Source organism: Clytia hemisphaerica, unplaced genomic scaffold (genome assembly GCF_902728285.1).
Source record: "Clytia hemisphaerica strain Z4C2 unplaced genomic scaffold, Clytia hemisphaerica genome assembly, whole genome shotgun sequence".
Classification (NCBI taxonomy): domain Eukaryota; kingdom Metazoa; phylum Cnidaria; class Hydrozoa; order Leptothecata; family Clytiidae; genus Clytia; species Clytia hemisphaerica.
Genome location: NW_027104039.1, coordinates 646131 through 670274, shown reverse-complemented (window position 1 = coordinate 670274; position 24144 = coordinate 646131). Strand labels below are relative to the sequence as shown.

Below are 24144 nucleotides of genomic sequence, written 5' to 3'. Positions count from 1 at the left end.
TTTTTGCAAAACCCCGCACCCTCCAGACTCCATTTTTTCGGTTGATTTCGGCCTTAGCATCTTCTGCCGCCTCTTTGTACTTTTTTCTTTGAGCTGGAGTTAGATCTTCGCAAATGCTCATCCCCTTATAGGCATCAATTCCTTTTAGCGCTGGGAGATTTCCAAAAACATTCATTTTCTCTTCCTCGCTGTTCAGAGTAACAATGAGGGGACGCTTTTTCCCATTTTATCTTCAGCGACAAAATACATGTACAGCAAAACAAATTTCGATGATATTCGAAATCATCCAATTCAAGAGAACTGGTACAGGACCTTCCTGGAAAACGGTAAAAACAAAACAACAGATGATTTGTGGAAATCTTTCAAAGAGAAAATGGACAAGATCAGGGAGCAATACATACCAAAAAAGGAAATGTCGACACCACATTGGAAAACAAAAGAAAGTGTCCCACTAACTGACGAAATCCGGAGACATATTGCAGCAGACAAAAAGAGACTTCACAGGAGCTGGATATCCAACTTAAGGAATGAGGGTAGCGAAGATCGTAGAAGATCATATACAAGAGCGAGTAACAAGTTCAAATCATTGATGTGCAAAGCCAAACGAAAGATAGAGAAAACCATAGGAGTAGCGAGATACCCTGCTAAATTTATGAGGGAGTGCAGACGTTTATGACATATTCATTATCTTTTGATAAAACAAAGACAATAATTATAGCGTCGTAAAAACCGCTCTCATCCATAAATTTTGCAGGGTATCTCGCTACGCCTATGAAAACTATAATCGATAACTCCAAACAAAATGCAAAGTCTTTTTTGGTCTTATGTTCGTAGTAAACTCAAAACCAAAACAGGTGTTTCTCCACTCCTGCTAAACCCAGAAGACAAAGCGTCAATGAAGTTCGATGATATTGAAAAAGCCGAAATACTACAAGATCAATTCACCAGTGTTTTTACTATTGAGCCTGACGATGAATTGCCACCATTTGATCTAAGAACAAACACCGGTGTATCGGACATGCAAATATCAGAACATGCAGTAATGAAAAAACTTCTCAAACTCGATGCTGATAAGTCATGCGGTCCAGATAGAATCCACTCACGATTACTTAAAGAATTGTCTGATGAAGTTGTTCATCCATTAACAATGATAATGAACAAATCAATGCAAGAAGGCTGCGTGCCGGTTGATTGGAGACGAGCAGAGATTTTCGCTTACATATAAAAAAGGAAGTCGCAATATTGCAGCCCAGTAAGTTTGACTTCAATTGTCTGTAAAATAACCAAAAAAGCACTAAACTGTAAAAAGTTTATTTTTTCTTCTTCATTTTTCATTTTCATTTTCTAAAAAATCTTCAGTCATTTTTCTTAAAAAATCATAATGCTCTGAATTGTGATATATTAGAATTGAAGAATTCCTTGAAAAATGACAAACAAAACATAGATTAGTTAATGCACACTACGTTTCTTTTTTTGTAAAAGTTATTCATAAAAGATGTCTTGTGACAATTAATATGACACAGAGAGAAACTTTAATAAAAATTGAAAATTTAGTGAAACACACACAAGAACTTTCTTTCTATAGAAGTGATACAATTCGATACTTTATTTCCGGACACCCTGTATAAAAGATCTCATCGAGAATCACTACTTTTTTTCAAACGGTACCCCTCTTTATATCTGTAAACCTTCGAACGGAACCTTCGCGAGGAAATGAAAAAACATTAGCACACTCCGACTATCATTTTAACACTATTTTATAAGAACAATCCTATAAGAACATGATGTTTGTTTTTGGCAAAAAGCCAAACATTTTATCACCTGACCAAAACTTTTACTCGATTTTTTTATCCCCGACCAAGACTTCACTCGATTTTTTCCCTCCAACCAAAATTCAAATCCAAATTTTTTACGCCTTTATTAACCGAAATTAGTGCTTTAAACGTTGAATTAAAAGATCTATTTTCGAGCTAGTGAAGGCAACCATTTCATTTAGACAATTTAGTCGGGTTGAAGTGACTAAAATGTAAATTTGGTCGGGGGAAAAATGACGAATTTGAAATTTTGGTCGGGAGAAAGTGACGAAAATGCCTCTAGGTGGTGACGAAATTTTTCCCCGACTAAATAAAAGTCCGATATTTTTTCCCCGATAAGGTATAAAGAATATTTTAAAGATATTGAAAATCACAAAAAAAATAAGAACAGCCTTATTTCAGTCAAAACTTATTGGTTCTTATTTATGAAAGGAAAAGAATAATGGGTTTTAAGAGAGTAAAATCTTAGTTGCTAAGATAACGTACATGAACGTTGAACGAACATTGAACGAACATCACATCAACGTAGCATTAGGATATGGTGGGAAAAGGGGAGTTTGGTATTACTTAGGTAATTTTTTAAATTGTATATTTTGCAATAAAAAGTTGCAGGTGGATTAATATGGTGAAATACATTACCAAGTGTGGGTTGCAACAAATATGGGTTGGATTTATTTTGAAATATTTTTTAGGTATTATTAAAACTTCAGTTAAAAATTATAAAATTTGCCACTGACGCCAGAGAATAGAGCAATATGTGTACGGATATTTCTCCCCCGACGTGTCTTGAAGAAATGACGTCTTCCGTCTCGGACAAAGCACACCCCACCGGAGCTCGAATTAAATAGAGAACGTCATGTAAAAATTCACTAAATGACTATTTCTAAACCTTGGAAAAGGAAAATGCCCATTTTAACAAATATTTCCTTCTCAAAAGAAATATTTAAAAACATTTAAAAAAAACACTTAGTAGAAACCACTCTGGTCTGTTTGTTTATTTTCTCATGCATAAATTATTAGAAAGAAGAAAAAAATGAATGGGTGACCGGTTAATGATATGTGGCGAAGTAGTGCTATGCACAAAGCGGGGGGTGTACGGTATTTCGGAATTGCGGGAGTCGACCCTTTTTTCTTCGGAATTTCGGAAATCGGGGAAAATTCCATCGGTATTATGTAAGTCTGAAATTGTTTCGGTATAGCAAATCCATGAATTTTTGCTTCGATATTTCGATATTATAAAGTTTTTATCCCCCTTTTTCGGAACTCATACATGAAAAATCAAATTTGATGGAAATTAGTCAAAACGATGAAAAATACCCAAAAAATCGGTATCGAAATTGCAGGTTTTTTTAACGGAATTTCGGAAATTTTGGCTAAATTATTCGGTATTTCGGAATCCGCAAACCCCGTAAGCCCCCCCCACAAATGGTACCCCTCCATTTACAGAGACCATTCTGATTTTTACGGAGGAGTGGATCAAGAACTGGAACAAGACGGTTTAAGATCAATTTGCTGTACATCTTAGCGGCTATCGGCATTAAAGTTATACCCCTGTATTAGAGGCAAGGCTAAGGTCACCTTTTTTGGTACAGGGATAATACTTCCCGTCAGCCAAGAAGAAGGAGGCTGTCAATTTTCAAACGTTTGATTGCAATTGTGATGCTTTTGGAGTGCAATTTGTAAACATTGAATTTCGAGTCAATCAAAGTCAATTTTCTAGTTGGGCTCAAATTCCATACATGTTTTTTTTTTATAAGCATACAAAAATCCGAAAACAGGCTCAGAAATGCTTAGGTCGAAAGCTTAATAAGGCTGAAAAATGCTTGAGGGGATGCTTAAATCTAAAGCATAAATGTAGGGAAATACTGAAAATCAGTAAAATTCCAGCCAAAAAAAGCCAAAATCAGGAAAAAAACATTTTTCGTAGGCTCAAGTAATGCTTGCCATATGCTTAATTTTTCCCCATATCTGAGCCTAGATATGCTTATAAGTGCAATGCTTATAAAAAAAAAAACATGTAGGTCTTTTCCCAGCGGAACAGCTTTTTCGTCTTTTGCCCTCGGTGGCTGCTTTCGTTTTCCCACCGGGGACGCTGGCTATGTTCCTCATTTTCATGTGATGGACCGAACGATCGCATCGCATGCAAATATTATAGCTTTGAATTAATTTAGAATTCGAGCAGCAGATAACAATAAGATAATAAGAACTTATCATCTATAATCGTAGGGGGCCAAAACCTGGGCTTCTGTGACATTTTTTTTACGACTTAACCATTTTTAGTCGCGGATTAGGCCCGGGAAAACTTTTTATGACCAAAATAGTGACGCCATAGGCAAAACTGCAAGGGAAAATAAGGGGTAGGAAAATAGCTGATTTTCGAAAGTCAAAATAAACGAAAATGATTGGTACCATCAAAAAGAGCATGAAAACCTGAGCAAAAAATTGTATTACAACAACTCTCTGACTAAAATACAAAAAGAAATACAGCCGCTTTAAGACCAACTAACTGTCACTGTGATTTGACGTCAAATCTTGTCTTGATCGTACTGACGTCAGTATGTTTTTGAACTTCAAGCGGCTGTATTTCTTTGTGTGTTTTAGTCAGAGAGTTGTTGTAATAAGTATTATTATTTCCGCATTTGATGCAAGCTTTGGACAATGGGTTGATCTAAATACATGATTCATTGCATAACTCGACGAAGATTAATTAATGAAAGTGTGAATCTCCAATATCATTAGCTCTGTTTTCAGTAAGAGCAGTGACTGGTTGAAAGTAACGCCCGGAATCTCTGAGTTAATAAAGTTTTATTTATACGAAGGTGGTGGTAATGATGATTAGATATATATTTCCTTGTTATTTCCTGGTCTTACTGTACTCTCCATTAAAGATCAATGGCTGAAAGAGGCCCCAAAAATTCGAAAGTTGGCAAGAATAAGGCGTCTTTGTAATTCTGGCGCCGCAGGCAAAAAAATTTGGTGTAAGAAAGGTCAAACAGCTTATAAGATATTCTAAAAAGGAGAAAGTTAGTCCGCATAAGACCACAAAAACCACAGTGAGCAGTTTCGATCAATCTCTCATTTTGCGAGTGAGCATCCTCTTTAACCCCTGGTGGATACACAACACTTCTGTTGCTTTGACTTTTCGCAATTCAATGTTGATAGTAGTTTTGAAAAAAATTCGTAAAATAAAACGAAGCGCTGCAGGCGAAAAAAAAAATTACATTGCACTTATAGAAGGCGCTAAAAACGTGTCAAAGGGCGCAAAATCGCCCAACCAAACATCAAAAACATTTTTGGCGCCCCCTTGAAAAGCTTTTTTGGCGCCCCTCTCAGGTCTTTCTGGGTGGTGCACTGCACACCCTGCACCCCCTGCCAGGCCGCAACTGATTGTCTGCAAAAAACAAATTGTTCTATAAGGTCTAGAATATTTTTGAAATAAAAATTTTTGTAAAAAGGAAAATTTGACGCATTTGTTTTTGATTCTGAATTCAATATCTTCCCTATATATCTGTAATTCTCATTTCAAAATGTATCTGATTATATTGTGAATGCAACAACGTGTTCATTTCAGGTTTTCGCATCGGAGACGTGCTCTTCATCGTGTCAACTAATGAGTGGGTGCACTGGTTGCCAAAAATATACCTTGCCACGGAACTGCTTCAGCTGTAAGAGTTATTATATTTATTCTATTTTTGCACCAATTAAGACGAAATAAGGATGTAAGGCGGCAGGGTTATTAGATAATATGTTTACCGATTTCTTACTTGTCCTTACATGAATTATCATGTCTTGGCCACTCAGTATTTTTGGTGCAGTTGGTTGATGAAGTATACCATAGTATAAGAAAGCTGCGGCTGGAATATGTACTGCATTGTCTTTTCAGTTAATTGCTGTTCTATCTCTGTCACCGAGCTTTATAAGAACATCAAGATTATCAGTTTATTATTTGTAGATATAGTTTTTGAAATTTTTCTCTTATTTTCCTTCAACTGTGTAGTCTAATTCATATGATTAACCTTTAGAGGGTCATAGCTCAAAACCACTGCGTTTTCAGTTTTGTTGTTTGAGAAAGCTGAGGCCATAAAGCTTTCAACTGTTTCAAAGTTTTTTGTCTAAAACCCATTTTAAGACCCATAATGGAAAATTTGCAAAAAAAATCTTGTAGGGAAAAATTTCAAATTAAAAAAAAAAATAGAATACCAACGATCTTTTTGCAGGGAACTTGGCTTCTCAAAATTTTTGAAAACTGCTTCGGGTTTGTTCCAATCAAGGACTTTAATAAACGGTATTTTTTAAGTCAAAGACCAATTATGTTTTCCCTTCGAAAGTTGTTATTAGAAGCAACATAACAGTTTAGTTTGTGGCTTTTTAATGATACCCTAAGGCTTAAAGCTCATGCCTTCCTGTATAAAATCCAATATTCCAAAAAGTTTTCTTCATTCTACCTTAATTGTTTTCAAAACCATGGAATTTTAATCTCTGAATTAGGGGATTAAGCCCACATTTGACGCACGAAGTTTAATTAAGTGGGAAATCTGAGAAAATACCAAAAAACCTCAGGTCCTTATTATTAATTGCGTGTACTGTAAACAAATTTATCTTTATAACGTTCAAAATAATCTTTCGTCAACCGACGACGAGCCCCAGAAAAGGAAATCTTTTAATTGGAGGTTGTAGATACAGAGATATCATATTCGTTTACATTAGTTAGGCTAATTGCTAACAGAATTTCCGTGGAAGTGGTCGGGTTTTAAAGTCGACGACTTTTCTGCCATGTTGTTCTCTTATTTAACTTTGATTTTTGAATGTTTGAATATCGAAACATTCTAGCCACGCTGTTGACGACAAAAACTGGGACTCCCACTCACCGGGAGAATCGGCAAGTACGAAAGGTTTTTTTCCATTTGGAAATTGAGATTCTTTCTATATCATAGAAAATAATACCTTTCAATGACCTTACACTAAAATATTGAAATAGCGACGAGACCCTTCAAAGTAATAGTAACCCTATCGATCGACACTTTACAAATTGACAACTCCTTGAACTCAGGAAACATTGAGAATTCCAAAACTGAATGACTTTATTTAGCTTAAAGCATTTTCGTCTTTATTTCATTACATTATGAAAGCCAAAGCTTAGTAAATTAAACAAATATTGGTGTGAAATTTGGACTTTAGAATTTGGTCAATATATATTTATGAAATGATCGACAGCTAAGGTATGTGGTTTTATTTCATTGCCCAATATATTTCTATAGAACACGGGACCATTCAAAAAGTACGTGCGCTCGAGAGGGGGAGGGGGTACTCTCAAAAGCGTACGAAAGCATACGAGGGGGGAGGGGGATCCTTGAGGAGAAGTACATACGCTCGTAATTTTTCCTAAACTGTCTTTTTTGAGAGAAAAGGGCAATATTTTCACATCAAAAAATTGTTTTTGCAATTGTTATTTTTCATTTCTCCTTTGGTATTTTTGTTCATCTTTGTACATTCTTTTAATTTCTTGAGACTTTGTTATAAATATGATTGGATACCTACATATTCTACTGTTACAAGAGTTACAAGTTTTGACTTTGGTTAGGGGGGAGTGTACTAAAAAGCGAACGTACGCTGAAGGGAGGGGTACACGTAAAGCGTACGGAAGCGTACAAGGGGGAGGGGGAATCAAAAATGCCATTTTTGAGCGTATGTACTTTTTGAATGGTCCCCACCAACGTTTTGTTTTTCTATGAAATACCACCCAGAAAAAACTAAAGTTTAAGATTAAACCACATTTTCCGGTGAAATTTCGTCACGTACGATCTACCGTGTGCTTAATTATTTATCGCTTTGAATTTGAGTTTAATTAGCAATATATTGAGTCCAGTTCCACTTAGATTTTCACAGACATTGACCTAGAAGTGATTTTTTTCTCTGATTGCTTTTCTGCGTAACTCTCGTTTCCTTGTTGTTCGTCGTGGACAACGGACTATACACAGTAACTGTATAATGAACAGGATTATCGAGTTTGTATGTATCTAAAAGTGCTGATTTACCTTCGTCTTCAGCCAGTCAAAATCTCACTGTTCCTGTCGCAGAAAAACACACATTCATAAATTTGCTATTGTCTATAGAGCGCTGGTGTGATAGAGATTGCTTTCTGCTGTCGAAATTAGTAGATTTAGTTTGAAGCTAGCAACCCGGAAAGCACGTATAAACCTAAAGCAAATGACGTAAATTTGTTGCCTTAGATTTCAAGAGATGCCAAAAGCACTTAAGAAACAATTTTTTGGCATGCAGTGACTGTTCCCATGATAAAACCACATCACAAGCTCGGCAAACTGAAATTGAATTTGCACGCCAATTATGTTACGTGTCTATTGCGTAACTTTATGAACTTTTGCAACAAAGTAGAGTCATTAGGCCGTTTAGCGGACAGTTTGGTAGATCAACTGCAGGAACCACATGACTTTGGTAGTATATATCAGTGTTTCTTTGATACCAGAAGTAAAATCATCAAATAATACCCAAATAAGGTTGATAAGTTTGGCCCTGGTCTCGTCTCTCGAAAAAGGGTTAAGATTAGTTGGTAATTTTGTATACCACTTAACAAATATTACTTAATTTCTTCAAAAACTGGCCTGATACAAGCGATCAAAATAAAGACAAGTCCAGGGCTATTCTCCTTATTAAGTGTTTAGTGTTAGTGTCGATAAGGGTAACGTATATATCTTTTACAGACTGATCGGTAGATCGATAGTATTAAATAACCACGTGACCAACTTATATTTGGCTGTCGCCAAATCAATACCATGTTCTTTTCTATAAGGGTAGAATTGTACTACTACTTTTATTGATATTGTCAACGTGTCTGAACCATAGGTCCTTATCATGCGTTTTCAATTGTACAATTTTGCAGGGCATACTGGAGAAGTGGGACGTGGGACGGTGGGACGCTCAGGTGGGACGCTCGAGTGGGACGCTCAGGTGGGACGCTCAAGTGGGACGGTAGTGGGACGCTAAGGTGGGACGGTAGTGGGACGCTAAGGTGGGACGGTAGTGGGACGCTAAGGTGGGACGGTAGTGGGACGCTAAGGTGGGACGGTAGTGGGACGCTAAGGTGGGACGCTAAGGTGGGACGGTAGTGGGACGCTAAGATGGGACGGTAGTGGGACGCTAAGGTGGGATGGTAGTGGGACGCTCAAGTGGGACGGTAGTGGGACGCTCTTTTATATGTATTTTGTCTTTTTCTTTTTATAATACAGTGAAGAGGGACAGGTCAAGTACTTATAAACAATACACAGATCGATCGAAATGTTTTTGACTTTCTTCATAGTGAATGGATTATAAAATAATAACATAATCAATTTGATCGAAGCTACAAAGACACAAAAAGCTAGTCAGTCAGATAAATCAATTTCTGGCTCCTCCTCTTGGCTCTTTTTGTGTAATTCAATTGTGTAATTTACAGAGCAATTTCAACAATTCTAACGCTCTTTTTAGCCTAGAGGCTAAATGTCTAAATCTGCGAGAACTGATTTTAAAGAGTATCATATAAAAAATGAACATTCCAATCACAGGGATTTCCCCAGAGACAAGATGTTTACTTTTCGAATTCAAAATTCGAATGAAAGGAAAAAATTCGAATCGACAACAAAGGGTTACACCATCAGCATGAATAATAAAAGTATCCACATTGTTCACGTGAAAGGGAAAACCCGTGAGGTGAAACATACACGTGGCGCCCAAAAACTTCTTTCATCAAATTTTATGAAGTTGACTAGGCTAAAGATTTTTAAAGTCGCGTGTCCATCGTTGAAAGTTGTTTTTAGATTTTTATTGAGTTTTTTGGTTTTATTTTCATTTGTTTGTGCATCATGTTACCAAATTGATTTCACATTTTTCATTAAATAATTATAAAGACAAAAAGACAATATTCTAATAAAAGAGCGTCCCACTTGAACGTCCCCACTGCCGTCCCACTCATGCTGAGGGGAAAGCCCTTTATTACAATTAGAATGTTTTTCTTTTCATTCGAATTCAAAAATCGTGTTTCTGGGGAAGCCCCTCTGATTCGAATGATTACTTTGTATTCTCAATAAATATAAACTCTTCGAAATATAGTCAGGCTGCTGCTGGACCACTTTTGTAAAAACCTTAGTGTGAAGAATCTAAAACCTATTGAAACCTGTTATATATGATTAAAGGGGGTAAAAAAGTTTTACTGGCCATTAGGTTTTCCCAGATTTAGCCTAGACAAAGTTGCAAAGGATTGAAAGTGTTGGAAAATAATAAAATTGTTCTATAAATTAGACAATATGAGCCTGAAGATAAGGAGCCAGAAATTGATTACACATTTTCCGGTGTTTATTTCTGACTCGCACGCATATTGCTTGGTAGCTTTTCGATCAAACATCCAATTTGAATATTATTATTATTCGTTTAGCATCCACTATATGATTAAAAAAAATCAATATATATATTTTGGCCGAAATCCTGTGTAGGTTGAAAACTGAAGAACAGATCATGTATATGTGTTTTGTGAAAGTATTCATTTACTCATATTGAGTTCTTTTTTACTCGTACATAATTATCAGAGAAGCAAAAATACAAAAGCCTTACGAGAGAGCGTCCCACCTTAGCATCCCACCTGAGCGTCCCACCTTAGCGTCCCACTACCGTCCCACCTTAGCGTCCCACTACCGTCCCACTTGAGCGTCCCACTACCGTCCCACCTTAGCGTCCCACTACCGTCCCACTTGAGCGTCCCACTACCGTCCCACCTTAGCGTCCCACTACCGTCCCACCTTAGCGTCCCACTACCGTCCCACCTTAGCGTCCCACTACCGTCCCACTTTAGCGTCCCACTACCGTCCCACCTTAGCGTCCCACTACCGTCCCACTTGAGCGTCCCACCGTCCCACGTCCCACTTCTCCAGTATGCCTTTTGCAGAAATTTAGCTCCTAGTTGATTAAGGGAAGAAATTTTGGCGGGAATTTTATTTTGTGAATGGCTGAAAAAGGTTTTTCGTAGGGAATTTAATTTGGCGCATGACGGATTTATAAATCCGAAATTAGGGTGAAAACATTGGTATCGGGGGTAAATTGTGAAAAACCGGACATAAAAAGGAAAAAAGTAAATTTTACCAGAGCCCTTAAGAGAAGAAATTTTGGCGGGAAGAAAATTTGGCGGATTTGGCGGATTTGGCCAAATTTAATTTTTCAAGTTAACCGCCAAATTAAATTCCCTCTGAAAAAACTTTTTTGGCCACCCAAAATTTCTCCCTTTAAAGTATATAATTCGAAAATTTAAGAATAGACAAGGTTGATCCTGAATTAACTGCAAATTGATGAGGTAACCCGACCAATGTTCATAGGTCTATGTGCTCTGATTGAGGCTCTTGTATGTAGAAACTGTCCATGTAGAAAATGGTAAAAATTGAAACGCTGATTTTGAACGGGTTACCTATCAAATTTTGTATAGGGAGAAAAGCCTAGGGTCGGAGCTAAAGACTAAATCTAGACTAGACTGTAGATATTTTGTTTATTTCTTATAGTGCTGCCATCTTCTATGACATATTACCGAGTTTATGTATCGGAGGATACTCTTAGGTGCCAAATAAACGGCCCCCCCGCTTGTTAATTTTTCGATTTTTTTCCAACCCCCTCGAACCTTATAAGGACCCCCCCGTTTATTAATTTTTGAAAAAATTCCCAGCTACCAAAAGGAAAGTTCCTTGTTTTTTTGAAAAAAGCCTAAATTTAGTCGATTTTGACCCTTTTTAGGGTTTTTTGAGGTCCATTTTCCAACCCCCCCGGTAATTAGGTCCCCCCCGTTTATTTAATTTGAAAAAATTTTCCACCCCCCCCCCCCCGTTTGTTCGAACCCCCCCCCCCCCCATTATATTGGCACCTAAGAGTATAGAGGGCGACGGTAAGTGAAATGATAGATAGTTGATGTACGGCTCTATATCGCCTTTGCTCACCTAAACCGACGACGGTATCTTGGTGTTTTTACCGTCGTCGTCGTCGAGCAAAGTGGACGGTGATTTTGGAGACATGGCAACTTTGCTTTATACCACCCCCCTCGATTTATCTCGAATATATAAACTCGCTATTAGCAGAACCTTTACAAGGTATTAAGGTATTTTTTTTTTCACCCAAAAAGTCAGCTAAAACCATGTAAGTCTGTGACATATTTAAGATTATTGAGGTGAGAAGTTATTTTTCATAAATAAGTAAAAACTCTAGGTTCTTCCTTAATTTCTTAATCTCACGCTGATCTCGGCTTTATCAATAAAGGGTAAATTTAGGAAATATTACGGTTAATATTCCTTTAAAAACGAATAGGAAGTCCTAGTTTAAAACTTAAAGCACAGTTTGATATTGTAAATTTCCATCAACCTAGTTGTTCAGTCCATTCCGAATTCCCTGTTGCGTTCCCAGTTTTTATCAATTAAAAAGTTGGGTAATTGATTAACTCCTTTCCCAAAAAGGAGTATATATCACGATTGTTGAAAAAATGAAAACTGAATTTCCATATTGTGTGTGGGAGAAGATAGAGGAAATTAAGAACGAAGAACAACAATCAAAGATGTTTATTATTTTTGTAGGATTACTGTCATGTTGTTATTGTCAACCTTCTAATGACGGCAAATTGACAGAAACGATTCTTCAAAAATCTGTTGCACCAAGCTCAGTTTCTGACAAATCATTAATTGCTCATTCTCAAGTTGAATGTCTTCTCAATCAACTTTTAGATGATTGTCAATGTTGGCTTTTGGAATTCAAGCAAATTTCTCCCGGAAAATTCAATTGCAGCTTTTTCGTTAATAAGAATGAATTAGTTCTGGTGGACAATGATAACTCAACCATTCTTGTTCAACATGGTAGCGTTTGCAAACAAAATAAGAAGCCTGGTCAACCATGTTACGTACCATCGGACTGCCAAGAGTATAAGACACTAGGAGCTTATACGAATGGTGTTTATAAGATCAAAATAAAGAATACTGAAGTAATAAAATCTGTTTATTGCGATATGACTACATTTAATGGGAGTTGGACAACAATTCAAAAGCGAACATCAGCTGAAGTAAATTTCACTCGCGGATGGTCTGACTACAAAAACGGGTTCGGTAACCCATCATCTAATTATTGGCTTGGTCTTGATGCCATGCACCATATGACTAAGAACATCGATCAGATGCTGATCAAAATCGAAGCAGAATCATTTAACGGTAACCATGCTTATGTCATTTTCAGAGGTTTCAAAGTTGCCAGTGAAAGTGAAAAATATAGGCTGACTACTGGAGAATGCATAGAAAAAACATCAGTATATTTTAACGGCGATACCGGATACACTTATTGTAATTCCTGGTCTAGAATGAACCAATGCTATTTTTCAACACCAGAAATCGACAATGACAACTCAAATGGTAAACATTGTGCAAAGACAAGGAAATCAGGTGGATGGTTTAAGCAATGTACTCTTTTAAATTTCAACGGAATATATTCGACAGATGGTACCGATAGTGGGGATTACTACCTACATTGGGTACCCCTTGATAACCACGAGGCTTTGAAAACTCTTAGTATGGCTATAAAGCACGGATAGGTTGAACATTTTTAACATATTTGAACAAATGTCACCTATTGTCTTTAACCGTATTTTAAAGGTTTTGTTTTCAAATAAGTAAGAGTGTTATGGTTTTCTTACTCATCAGTTTTAATTCACAAGCTTTTTCACATTGGATTGACACGGATGTGGAGCAAGATTGGTCAGAAAGAGGAAAAGAAAAATATTTTTTACTTATATCAGCACAATATAACAATAGGAAGACACTGTCCTGATATGAAATATGTGTCTGATGCAACGGAAACACTTATGTAAAGATAAGGTCAAATAAGGTAAATAAAGGTCAAATAAAGGTCATGGTATATATTATAAAGAAAGAAACATTTTTTACTGCAAAAGAAAGGACCTGAAACAGCTTTAGTATCGGGATATTACGACGAGAAATAGTTAACATTTCTACATCGATGATGTTTGATTGAAATGTTGAAGATTATGTCGCGCCTATTTCGACTTTACCTAACTTTTTGACATTATGAAGAAAATACCATGAAGTAGAAATACGAGATATTGTATCAGAATTTAAAACAGGCTATAAAAATAATTTTCAAAATATAATACAATTTTTAACCATCGTAAATGTAGTGTGTAATTATTTACACTTATAGGTCAGGTATTTAAGCACAATTATATAGGGTCAGGGAACCTTTTTCAACTCAAGTCCCAGGAATAAACCTCGAAATGATAAAAATGAAAAAGAAGTCCTTGTTTTTAAAGCCTCTTTGGAAGATGATTTGTTTAAAATTTAGGGAAAAAAGAGCCTGCACTAGAAACCCGGGGGAGGGCACTGACCTTGACGACCGACGGGGATGACATGCCGCTAGAGTTTGAAAAGTGGACCCTGTCAGGTATGAATTTTTGGAAAATTTGGGACCCTGTTGGAAGGGACGACCCTGTCAGGTACGAATGTTGAAAATTAGTAAATTTGGGACCCTGTCAGATAACTTTAGAGCCTAAAAAAGGGACCCTGACCAGCAGCACGTCCCGTTCCCAATTTTACCTGAGTGCCTCCCCCGGGACTAGAAATTACCATATTATTTAAGGATTCATTTTAAACTGTTCATATTTTTTCGATTTATTGTAAAGATCTACTCTGTATTGTGTTAATTCTGATAAATCAACTTCATTCCTCATTAAAGAATTGTGTTTCATCATTTCTGTATTAAACTGTTTACTTTTCATCTCATACCATTTGACATTCGGTAATCTAGTTCTTTCCAGTTCTTCCTCACATTTCTTTTTCAATAAATACGCTTCTTCCAGTTTCAATTTTTCACGTCTCAATCTAAAAAGTTTTTCTTCGTAAGGAGAGATTTTAGCACTCAAACAATAAGCATTTGCTCTTTCAACTTTGGTGCATAGTTCTTCAAAAGGCTCACCAACGTTGCCAGCACTATCAAAATCCTCCAAACAAACACTTGAATTATCCTCCATGTTAACAGGTTCGAGAAACCATTTGTCTTCATCTTCGGTATTTCTAAATCCATAAGAAGATCTTCCCGATCTTTGCACCAGGGAATTATATTTTTCTCCTTCAACTGTAGTATTGTTTGTATTCAAATTCGACAATTGATCAATAGCATCGTTAAAATCATTCGTTTCAGCGTTTTCACGACGGGTGATGGATACGTTAAATATAGTATTATCTTTCAAAGTGGCATGCGAGGTCGGTGCTTTCTCTTTTGCAAGTAGTCTGTGATAATCATCTCTTCCAAATTTCCTATGAAATCAAACAAATTTATGATATAAGACGATACAATCCAGATTATGTTATTAGCGAGATAGAAGAAGCTGATCCTCGATTCATCGGATTCTTTGTACGATTAGGATTCTTTCCCCTGCAGCGAAACATTGCATTCGATTTTATCATGAACATATAAAAAGAGGAATTTAAAGAGATGGAAAAACAGTTTCTTTAAAACAATGGAATAAGGCTCGCCATATAGTCAGGTCTGTCTCTCAAGGGAATTTGGTTTTGAATAGGTTTCTTTTGTTATCGCTTTAAAAAATCTAAGAATCAATTCATTGCGTTAAGAATTTCTTTTGGTATACATGGTAAAAAAATTGCTCCTTATTCTTAAAATTGAATTAGTAATCGGCGAAAAAGGAAAAACAAATTTTCATTTTTATCGTAAAATCATATAGAAACCGTCCGATTTGTAGACCTTTGTATGGCGAGCCGTCTTTTCTTAAGTAACCTGATAATTTTTCTTACGCGCACTGTAAACCTCTGAAGGCGCTTGAAAATTAAAGGTACATTAAACATCTGAGTAAAATAGTCTTCCCGCGAAAAAATCTATAACAAGTATCTTGTTGTGCGCCGGAAAGTCAAAAACTGATACGGCGTCCTATTCATAAACACAATCACGCAACTTTGTCGTCATTCCTAGTCCTTTTAGACAAACGCGGTCCTTACGATTTTGAGATGGTATATTCGTCAGATTTTTTTTGTTTTCACACATCCCTTTAGAGTCAAAGAGCTTCAGCGTGGTGTGCAAAAAACAATCACAATCTGATCTCAGATTATCTTTTCTGGACTTTCATTTAATGACCTAACCAACGTTTTTACAATATCAATAGAATTTTCAATATAAGTGATTGTTGAACTTTGAGTAATCAGAAAGCTGTTTTTTTTTCATCTCTTAACATTCCTCTATATACAATAGTCTCTAAATTCCACTTACAAAAATTTCGTCAAGGTTTTCCTCAAAGATTCTGGAAAATTTGAATGCCTTACACTTCGACTAAGCGCTCCAGCACTCAAATGTCCCTCCTATAAATTGTCAAATGTCCTAGAAACAACAAAAAGGTTTAAAAAAGTGTCTGTAAGGGTTGTGACTACTGGGACTACCCCCTATATGAATTGTCCTTATGAGTTGCTGAAACATGATTGTATGCTTTAAAGCATGTAGACTCACGACTCAGGGACTCGAGCAGTTGCGGACGCGTTGCGATAATCATGATCTAGGATATATGATCAAATATTATCAAACTATATGCTAGATATATCGAACGAAAAATCCATCAGCATTACAAAAGCACTCACTGTTTTTCAGTATTTTTCCCTTGCAACCACACTCCACTGTTTCGACTTATTCTTGATATTGGTCTTTGGAGAGATCTTTCCTCTGATGTTAAACTTTTTAGATTTATTCCATTCATGTTTAGAACTTGTAAAAGAGTAAAAAACCGTCGTAACACGAGTCAAAAATTATGCGCTAATAATATTCACGGGCCTATCACGCCCCCATTTATTTATATCCCCGTTGTCATGGTAAAACTTTCGATTTCTTCAAAATTTATTCTTACGGAATCGATAAGTCAAAGCTGGACGAAGTTCAAAATGGCAGATGATCTTTCACATTTTTGTAAAAAATTCACATGGTTTTTTGGTAAAATGTTTCTTTATGAATATTTCGTCGGTAAGATATCTAGCATTTAGTGTTCTAGTTCTAGTAAATTCATATGGTTTCTTGGTGAAATGTTTTTTTTTTATATATGCTTGGTAATCATATGGTGAAGTCGGGTAACTTGACTTGCATCAGTTCATCACAGTGTTAGTGACACAGTGGAGACTCTCAGCTCAAGCAAAAAAATGCACCTCAAAACTTCTAAAGGGATTCAGGACCCTCCTGGCGCTCCGGAAACGTCCAGAGCAAAAAGTGACGTTTTTTTCGTGCTCCGAAACACCAGAAGATTCCGGAGCAAGATTTTCGGCAATTGATCTGCACCGGAACTCCAGAACTGTGTTAAGAATCACTTGCTCCGGAAGCACCAGAAGAGCTCAGGAACTTTCCGGAGAGAAAAATAGTGTTTTTTTAGCTTCTCCGGAAAACTCCGGAAACGACCCTCGACATGGCCCGAGAATTCTCGGGCCAAAACTTTTATATATTGGAATTCGCGTAAAGCCTGAGTATGGCCCGTGCGTGACCCGAGAATTCGGGCCGTGTTCGGGCCACACCCGGGCCACGCACGGGCCACACTCGGGCCAATTTTAAGAGCGCCGCCCTCTAAAGAGCGCCGCACCTCTGAGGGGGCGCTTTTTAGAAAAAAGATAAAGAAAACTGAATTCTATAGTTTTCTTGTTAATAAACTCTTCCACATCTAATTATGAAATAAGAATGTTCTTTAGTGGAAGATAATGTCTAAAAATCAAAAGGACAGTTGTCAATTTCATGGCATGGGTTGTTTCTTGATTTCTTGAGTCTTTAAAAGGTAGGAAATAGAAAACTTGAAAAGAGCACCGCCCTCTAAAGAGCGCCGCACCTAAAATTACGAAAATTTTAAGAGCGCTGCGGCGCTTAATTGAGGAAATACGGTAACTTAGGAGTTTACTAGGCTGCTGGCACCCATTACAGTAACGGATTCGATTTGAACGATTTGATAACGATTAGAATCTAGATCAAAACATTCGAAAGAGAATTCGTCACTGTAATGTCTTCAATTTTTCTCAATCGAATGCGAGAAGACATGATACCGTCTATATCGCACCTCGACGTCTTTTGACCAATTAAATCGCTAGAATCTTACTGACGCGCTGTCTTAATTTTTCATCTTTAATCTGCTCTTCCGCAATCGATTGAACTCCTCGTTAATCTATAAGAGAAAAGATTTATACGATTCAGTACTTCGCCCCCACTCCGTACTTAGATTAGACTCAATAGACTCAGCCAGACAGGCTTAAGAGCGTTATGAAAAAGGAGGCCCGAACATGGCCCGAATGACTCGGGTCATGTTCGGGCCAAAAGAATTGATAGGGTCTCTCGGCCCGAACATGGCCCAAAGAGGCCCAAGAATTCTCGGGCCATGTCGAGGGTCGTCTCCAGAGCGCCGGGAGGGTCTTAGGGATTCTAGCCTGGGAATCCAAGCTCATAACCTTAGAAAAAACAAAAATACCTCACCTCACAAAGTTCTAAGATTATAGAGCTTGGTGCAGGTCAGTGTAGACCTAACTCTTCACACAAAAATTACGGGAAACATATGTTTGGACTTTGTACCCTATGCTGCACTCAAGCACTTTAAGCCAAAGTCCCGCAAAAGCGGGACAAAAATCAGTCTTTTGAAGTTTGCAAAAAAATGCCACATAGAAGATCTTTCATAGTGTGGTCGTGTTTGTAGGAAAAAAATAATATATAGTTGAAACTTTCTCCAGACCTTCTCTATAGGATGCTTATGCCTCAGGAAAAAATCCCCTAAAATTCCACTGGTGGAACATCCCTTTTTTGGGCAATTTCTTTTTTCCCCAGGCAAAACCCTAAGGTCAAAATTTTTTGAAAATTTCAAACTCTTTTTGAGACAACATCATGTATACCATTCGAAAGCTCTCAAAAAACTATATAGAAGACTTTTAGACGGGTATAGCCGATTTCATTACCTAACTCAAGATAATTCACGTAGAAGATGCAATTTTTGGTCAATTTTAGACCAAAATGTGGCGAAAAGTGGAACTTGCGCATGAAATATCTCAAGTTAGGTAGAAATCGGCCATACCCGTTTGAAAGTCTTCTGTATAGTTTTTTGAAATTCAGCCCTCGAATTTCAGGTCGGCATTCGGCAGTGCCGACCTAAAAGCCGACCAAAGAGTGCGTATGGTCGGCAGTTCATTGCCGACCATATTCATTGATTCTCTCGGCAGTCGACCATAAGTTATCTTTTAGGTCAGCAAAGCCGACCTTAACAGCAAAAAGTATTAAAAGAGAAAAACAATCTTTATTTGTCTTAGAGGTCTTTTATTATTCTTTTATCCTGTAACTGTAAAATGAAAGTCTCTAATAAGAACCATATCGCACTCAAATAAAAAAACAAACATTGCCGTAGCCTTTAAACAACTTTGCCGACCTAAAATATAGCTCAGATCGGCATTGCCGACCTAAAAACAAGCTTATCGGCCGGATTTGGACGCCACTTACGTGCCGACTTACTTTTACTTGAATTTCGAGGGCTGGAAATTTTCAAAATATTTCGCCCTTAGGGTTTTGCCTGGGGAAAAAAGAAATTGCCCAAAAAGGGAATGTTCCACCAGTGGGATTCTAGGGAATTTTTTTCCTGAGGCATAAGCATCCTATAGAGAAAGTCTGGAGAAAGTTTCAGCTATATATTATTTTTTTCCTGTAAATTATGCTAAACGACCCCACTATCAAATTCAGTATGTGAATAGAGCAGTAAAAAATACAATTTTTCTATTTTTCCTTTTTTTTGCAAAAGTTCTAGGAATGAAAATAAAGGGATAATGATGATTGAATACTATCCATTGATGACCCGCGGCACTATCGTAAAGTTAGAATCGCTTCGCATGCTCTTCGCTTGAGAAAATGATTGACAGATTGAAGTTTTTCACCCGCGCAGGAGTTCGCGGAGCGCTCTCGGCTCAATCCTCGGACCCCGCTAAAAATAGTAGACTGAGCTGTGATACATCATTTCAATGGAAGTTGTTGGAATGTTTACAAGGCTCTTGACAGAAAATCGTTTGTTTTATTGTCAATGATGACAGTGCGGTTATTAACTTTGTTATATCTGACAAATTGATGTTTGTAAGTGCACTTTATAGTTTTGATTCCCATTGAAGAATCATATTCTGGTTTTCATGTTATTAGATGCTGTTTTAGAGCTTTAGGTCTACACTGCAGGAAGATTAGTCTGATACAGAATTTTATAAACAGTCTGTGTGTGAACCCTTGTTGACAGACTTTCTGGACTTTAGAAACCCAGGCAAACACACATAATCAACTTACCATAAAAGCAGCTAGTTCGAAACGCAGGTCACAGGTCACAGGTCAACAGGTCACAGGTCAACAAAGTGCAGACCGGAAAAAAGATAATAAGATCATAACATATACATAACATAACATCAATACATAACGCATTAAATTACAAAAAAGTAATTTAGTAATTTAAAATGTTATTTAGATATTATAAAATGACAATTGAATAAAAAAAGCTGGTAAAATCGTAATCCTCAAAAATCGAAGTTCCAGCCTCACTGAATGACAATTTTTGACAAAAATGTTGACAGAATCACAAAATATCATGTCTTACAAGAGAAAAACACCAAAAATATTTAGCATACCGAATTTGATGATAACAATATGGCTGGATTTAAAATTACACCAATCAGAAGCTCGTGAGTTCTCTGAGAAGGTAGTTTTAGAGCGATTTGTTTTATTATATGTAACCATCATATAACATTACAAACATTACAATATGTAGTATACCTGTTATACGTATAATATGGTTTTAAATTTTCTGGTCTGCGTTATACACGGCGCAAACTGCGAAAGATCGATAAAAGCACATGGTTAAATTTTGATGTTTGAAATGGTTTTATATGGATGAAATTGCTTGAGAATTATGTTTTTGATAATTTTTTGTGTTTTCCAAACATTTTCCTCTGCAATGACATTGATTAGATTCAACCTGTCATCACTGACCTGTGACCTGTGACCTGTGACCTGCGTTTGGAACTAGCCGCCATAAAAGCTCTTTCACATGCTCTAAAGGCTATCAAAACTATTAAAAACCGCATCAAAACATCAGCCACATGTATTTAGACTTCCAGCCAACAGCCATTTTGTTTCAAAATGAATCCATGTTTTCATTTTCATTTGTTTTCCTTTTTTCTGCAGAGTCAGCTTTTTCCATAAATTATGCGCATGCATCGCAATTATCAAAATGCGTGCCAAAATACTGCTAAGTAATACGCACAAAATCTGGCCAATCAGACTGAACTTGCATTGCAGGGAAAAATCTCCCTGCAGGCGCATGGAAAATTCTAGTTGTCATCAACCATCCTGTTGTTTTGTTTCCGCAGAAATTCTAAGTCCCGAATAGCATGGATATTAAATTTACAGACCAGGATAATCAACCGTAGTGAAGCAGGTTCAGTGAAGTCAAGTTTGAAGATATTCTTTATTAGAAAAACAGTTAAAAGCAGTCAAAACGCAATTTACCTTACCTCCTGAGTTTGTCTTTGTTATGCTAAAATATAACAAACCTTTGTCATGCTGTCTAATTACAAAAACCTCCAATCACCACTTCTCCGTCATCTTGTTTCACTTTAAATGCCGTGTTTTAAAATTCCTTAGCTACATTAAACGTACGGAAAAGGTTTTCTCCAGGTTTTTTCAATCGCGGGATTAAACTACGAGGGCGGTTCCGCCCGCTTATTTTTCTTTTGGCGTTGAGCCCTGGGGATACTTAACAATAAAAGAGATTTTAAGATTAATGTTGAAAAGCATATTTTTCGATAAATTTAGGCAATACTCAACAAAAAATAAGGTGGTTTTTAAACAAATCTTTGACAAATTGGTGTTTCTTTCTGTTCTAATATATGCAAATCACGTTGAAAAAGAATATATTTCCGCCTTTACTTTCACTTTCGCTTTCGTGTTACGCGATTCCAATAGGATGAATACCGCTCGCTAACAAATTCTGATTGGCTGTAACAGGCTGTAAGTCTTTAGCTTCGGGATTCTGATTGGATCATTTCCCGCGTCACGGTTGAATTTTGATTGGTTGAAAGTTTCTGAGCGTGAGTTCTGATTGGATGAATACATGAAAAGTAAACAATAGTATGTAAGTATTTTGCTTATCAAAATCTAAAGAATTCCAGGGGGTTTTATTTACTTTGCATGACGATAATTAAGCCTACAAAACATCGAGAAAAAAAACCAACATAGAACAGGTGTATTTTGTAATGTAGAATATGATAGCGTGAATCTTTTTGAAATTCTATGTCAGGATTTTTTCTCAATGCCCCATAACTATGCCCGGGGTACCCGTTGCTAAGACCTTATGTTAAAAACGAAAGCGATTACGGCAAAAAGTAGCGATTTTCGTAATACCTCAAATATTGATACTTGACTGTACTGAGGTTACCTAATACGACCTCGGTCGGGAAACATTTCCCGTTTACGATTAGGAAACGATTTGATATTTTTTATCAAAACATATTCCCTTTGGGATATGCTTTTTAGACTTGATCTTCAAATCTTCAAATGAAAAGGAAAATTTTGAGAAAAAGGGGAAGCTATAAACATAGTGTCCTCCCCCCCTTTATAAAGGGGGGGGGGGCGAAACCAATTTTCCAATTTTGAATGGGTGAGGGGGGGAATAGAAAACAATGTTTTTAGGCAAATTTGGGCCAAAAAATGGCTAAAAACGGGTTTTTTGGACTTTGTGAAATATTGGATCATTGTTTTTTTCAGATTATTTTGCATGAAAGTAGGTAAAAGATGGCTCAAGCAGATTTATGTTAAAAAAGAATTTTTCAACCCAAAAAAACGCATATTTATCTATAAGAATCACTATTAATAAGCATACATTAATGTTCTTAGCCAAATTACTAAATTTTTTGATGAGATTGATGTTTTTTTTGCTCACAAAGTTTTGAATATGAATAATTTTGGTTTCGAAACGTTTTTTTATCAGAAACAAACGACTAATTTTAATAGATCGTCACTATTTGTGTTCTGAATGATTGTTTAACGGTCATGCTCACATAGATATCTATTATATATGTGTTAAATGCATAACCAGGTAGGTCCATAAAAGTATCACTTGTTTCTTTTGATATAAAGTGCTTCTTTAACCAATAAAATGTTCCAATTTGATGACGAGTCCAAAATTTCAACATTGTTTTCAATACAGCTCAAGTTGTAACTTTTGATTTTTGATTTCGTGAGTTTTCTAAGACCATGACGTAATTGTGTTGTGATAAAACTAAATTCAGGGCAACTATTTAGGTGAATCTGAATGGCAGAATTATGTTTGGGTGTAACGTTTCTCCATAACTTTCTTTCAAGATTTTGAAGTAGGCTATCATAACCTTCTCCAAAGTAAGTTAATTTAACCCAGATGTTTGATACTTTAGCAGTCTCCTCATTAGGTTTTCGTCTTACGTTATTCATAAGAACTTGATGAATAATCGAGTTACAGATATGCTTGGGAAGGCCATTCCAAGATGCATATTTGCGTATTTTGTTGAGTTCATTAGGTAATACGTTATCGGAACAAAGTCTGTTGGCGCGTGTTACAAGGCTTCTTATCCAGGATATACGGTATCTCCATGGGGCAAAGCTTTCAAAATTAATGTATTGGCCAGTATTTGTGTCTTTTCTGAATATGTTTAAAACCATCTGGTGTGATTTCTATATTTCGGACTTGCTTTAGTCTTATTTTACTTGAAGTTATCAGCTGGTCATGGCTTCGTGTAATTTTAGCCTATTCATTTTTGGTACAATGGATAAATGATTTAAAAATTATCAAAATTCATCTAGTCTAACATAAAGTATATTTTAAAGGGGCCGTTAAGATAGAGCTTTTCTTACGGTGTACCAGGTGTGCCAGAAATAAGTTACCCTCCTTGATTTGATATTGTAGGCAGTAGCAGAAAGATTTTTCAAAGATTGTTGTTTCGGAATCATTCAGAGGAAAGCCTAACTTAAAATTTGGTGTATTACTCAGGGGGGTACCAAGTTGTGGTTGTGGACCAGTGCCGAAAAGACCACTTAGTACCCTGGTACTAAGTTGAATTTACCACTTAAAGTAGGTATACCACCCCTTAATACCCGGTACAGTCTTGATATCACCATTGAAAAACGACATACCACCGTTAAAGTACCCTATACTAAACTGATTTTCGCCCTCAAAATAGGTATACCACCCTTTAGTTCTTAGTAGTTTACTTTCTGGTCTTTGGTTTCTGGTACTTTCTGGTACATA

The 24144-nt window shown here is 36.6% G+C and overlaps 2 protein-coding genes across 2 annotated transcripts; one reads left to right on the top strand and one right to left on the bottom strand.

Moving 5' to 3' along the window:
• The first annotated feature begins 12315 nt into the window (after window positions 1-12315).
• On the top strand, window positions 12316-13407 carry LOC136811757 (fibrinogen-like protein 1). The gene has a single exon (XM_067068375.1). The coding sequence runs from the start codon at window positions 12316-12318 to the stop codon at window positions 13405-13407; it is 1092 nt and encodes a 363-aa protein (XP_066924476.1).
• Window positions 13408-13926: 519 nt separating this feature from the next.
• Window positions 13927-16679, bottom strand: LOC136811800 (uncharacterized). The gene is made up of 2 exons (XM_067068427.1): window positions 16472-16679; window positions 13927-15145 (listed from the first exon to the last, which is right to left on the bottom strand). The coding sequence occupies exons 1-2, from the start codon at window positions 16585-16587 to the stop codon at window positions 14464-14466; spliced, it is 798 nt and encodes a 265-aa protein (XP_066924528.1). The 5' UTR covers window positions 16588-16679; the 3' UTR covers window positions 13927-14463.
• Between the last annotated feature and the right edge of the window lie 7465 nt (window positions 16680-24144).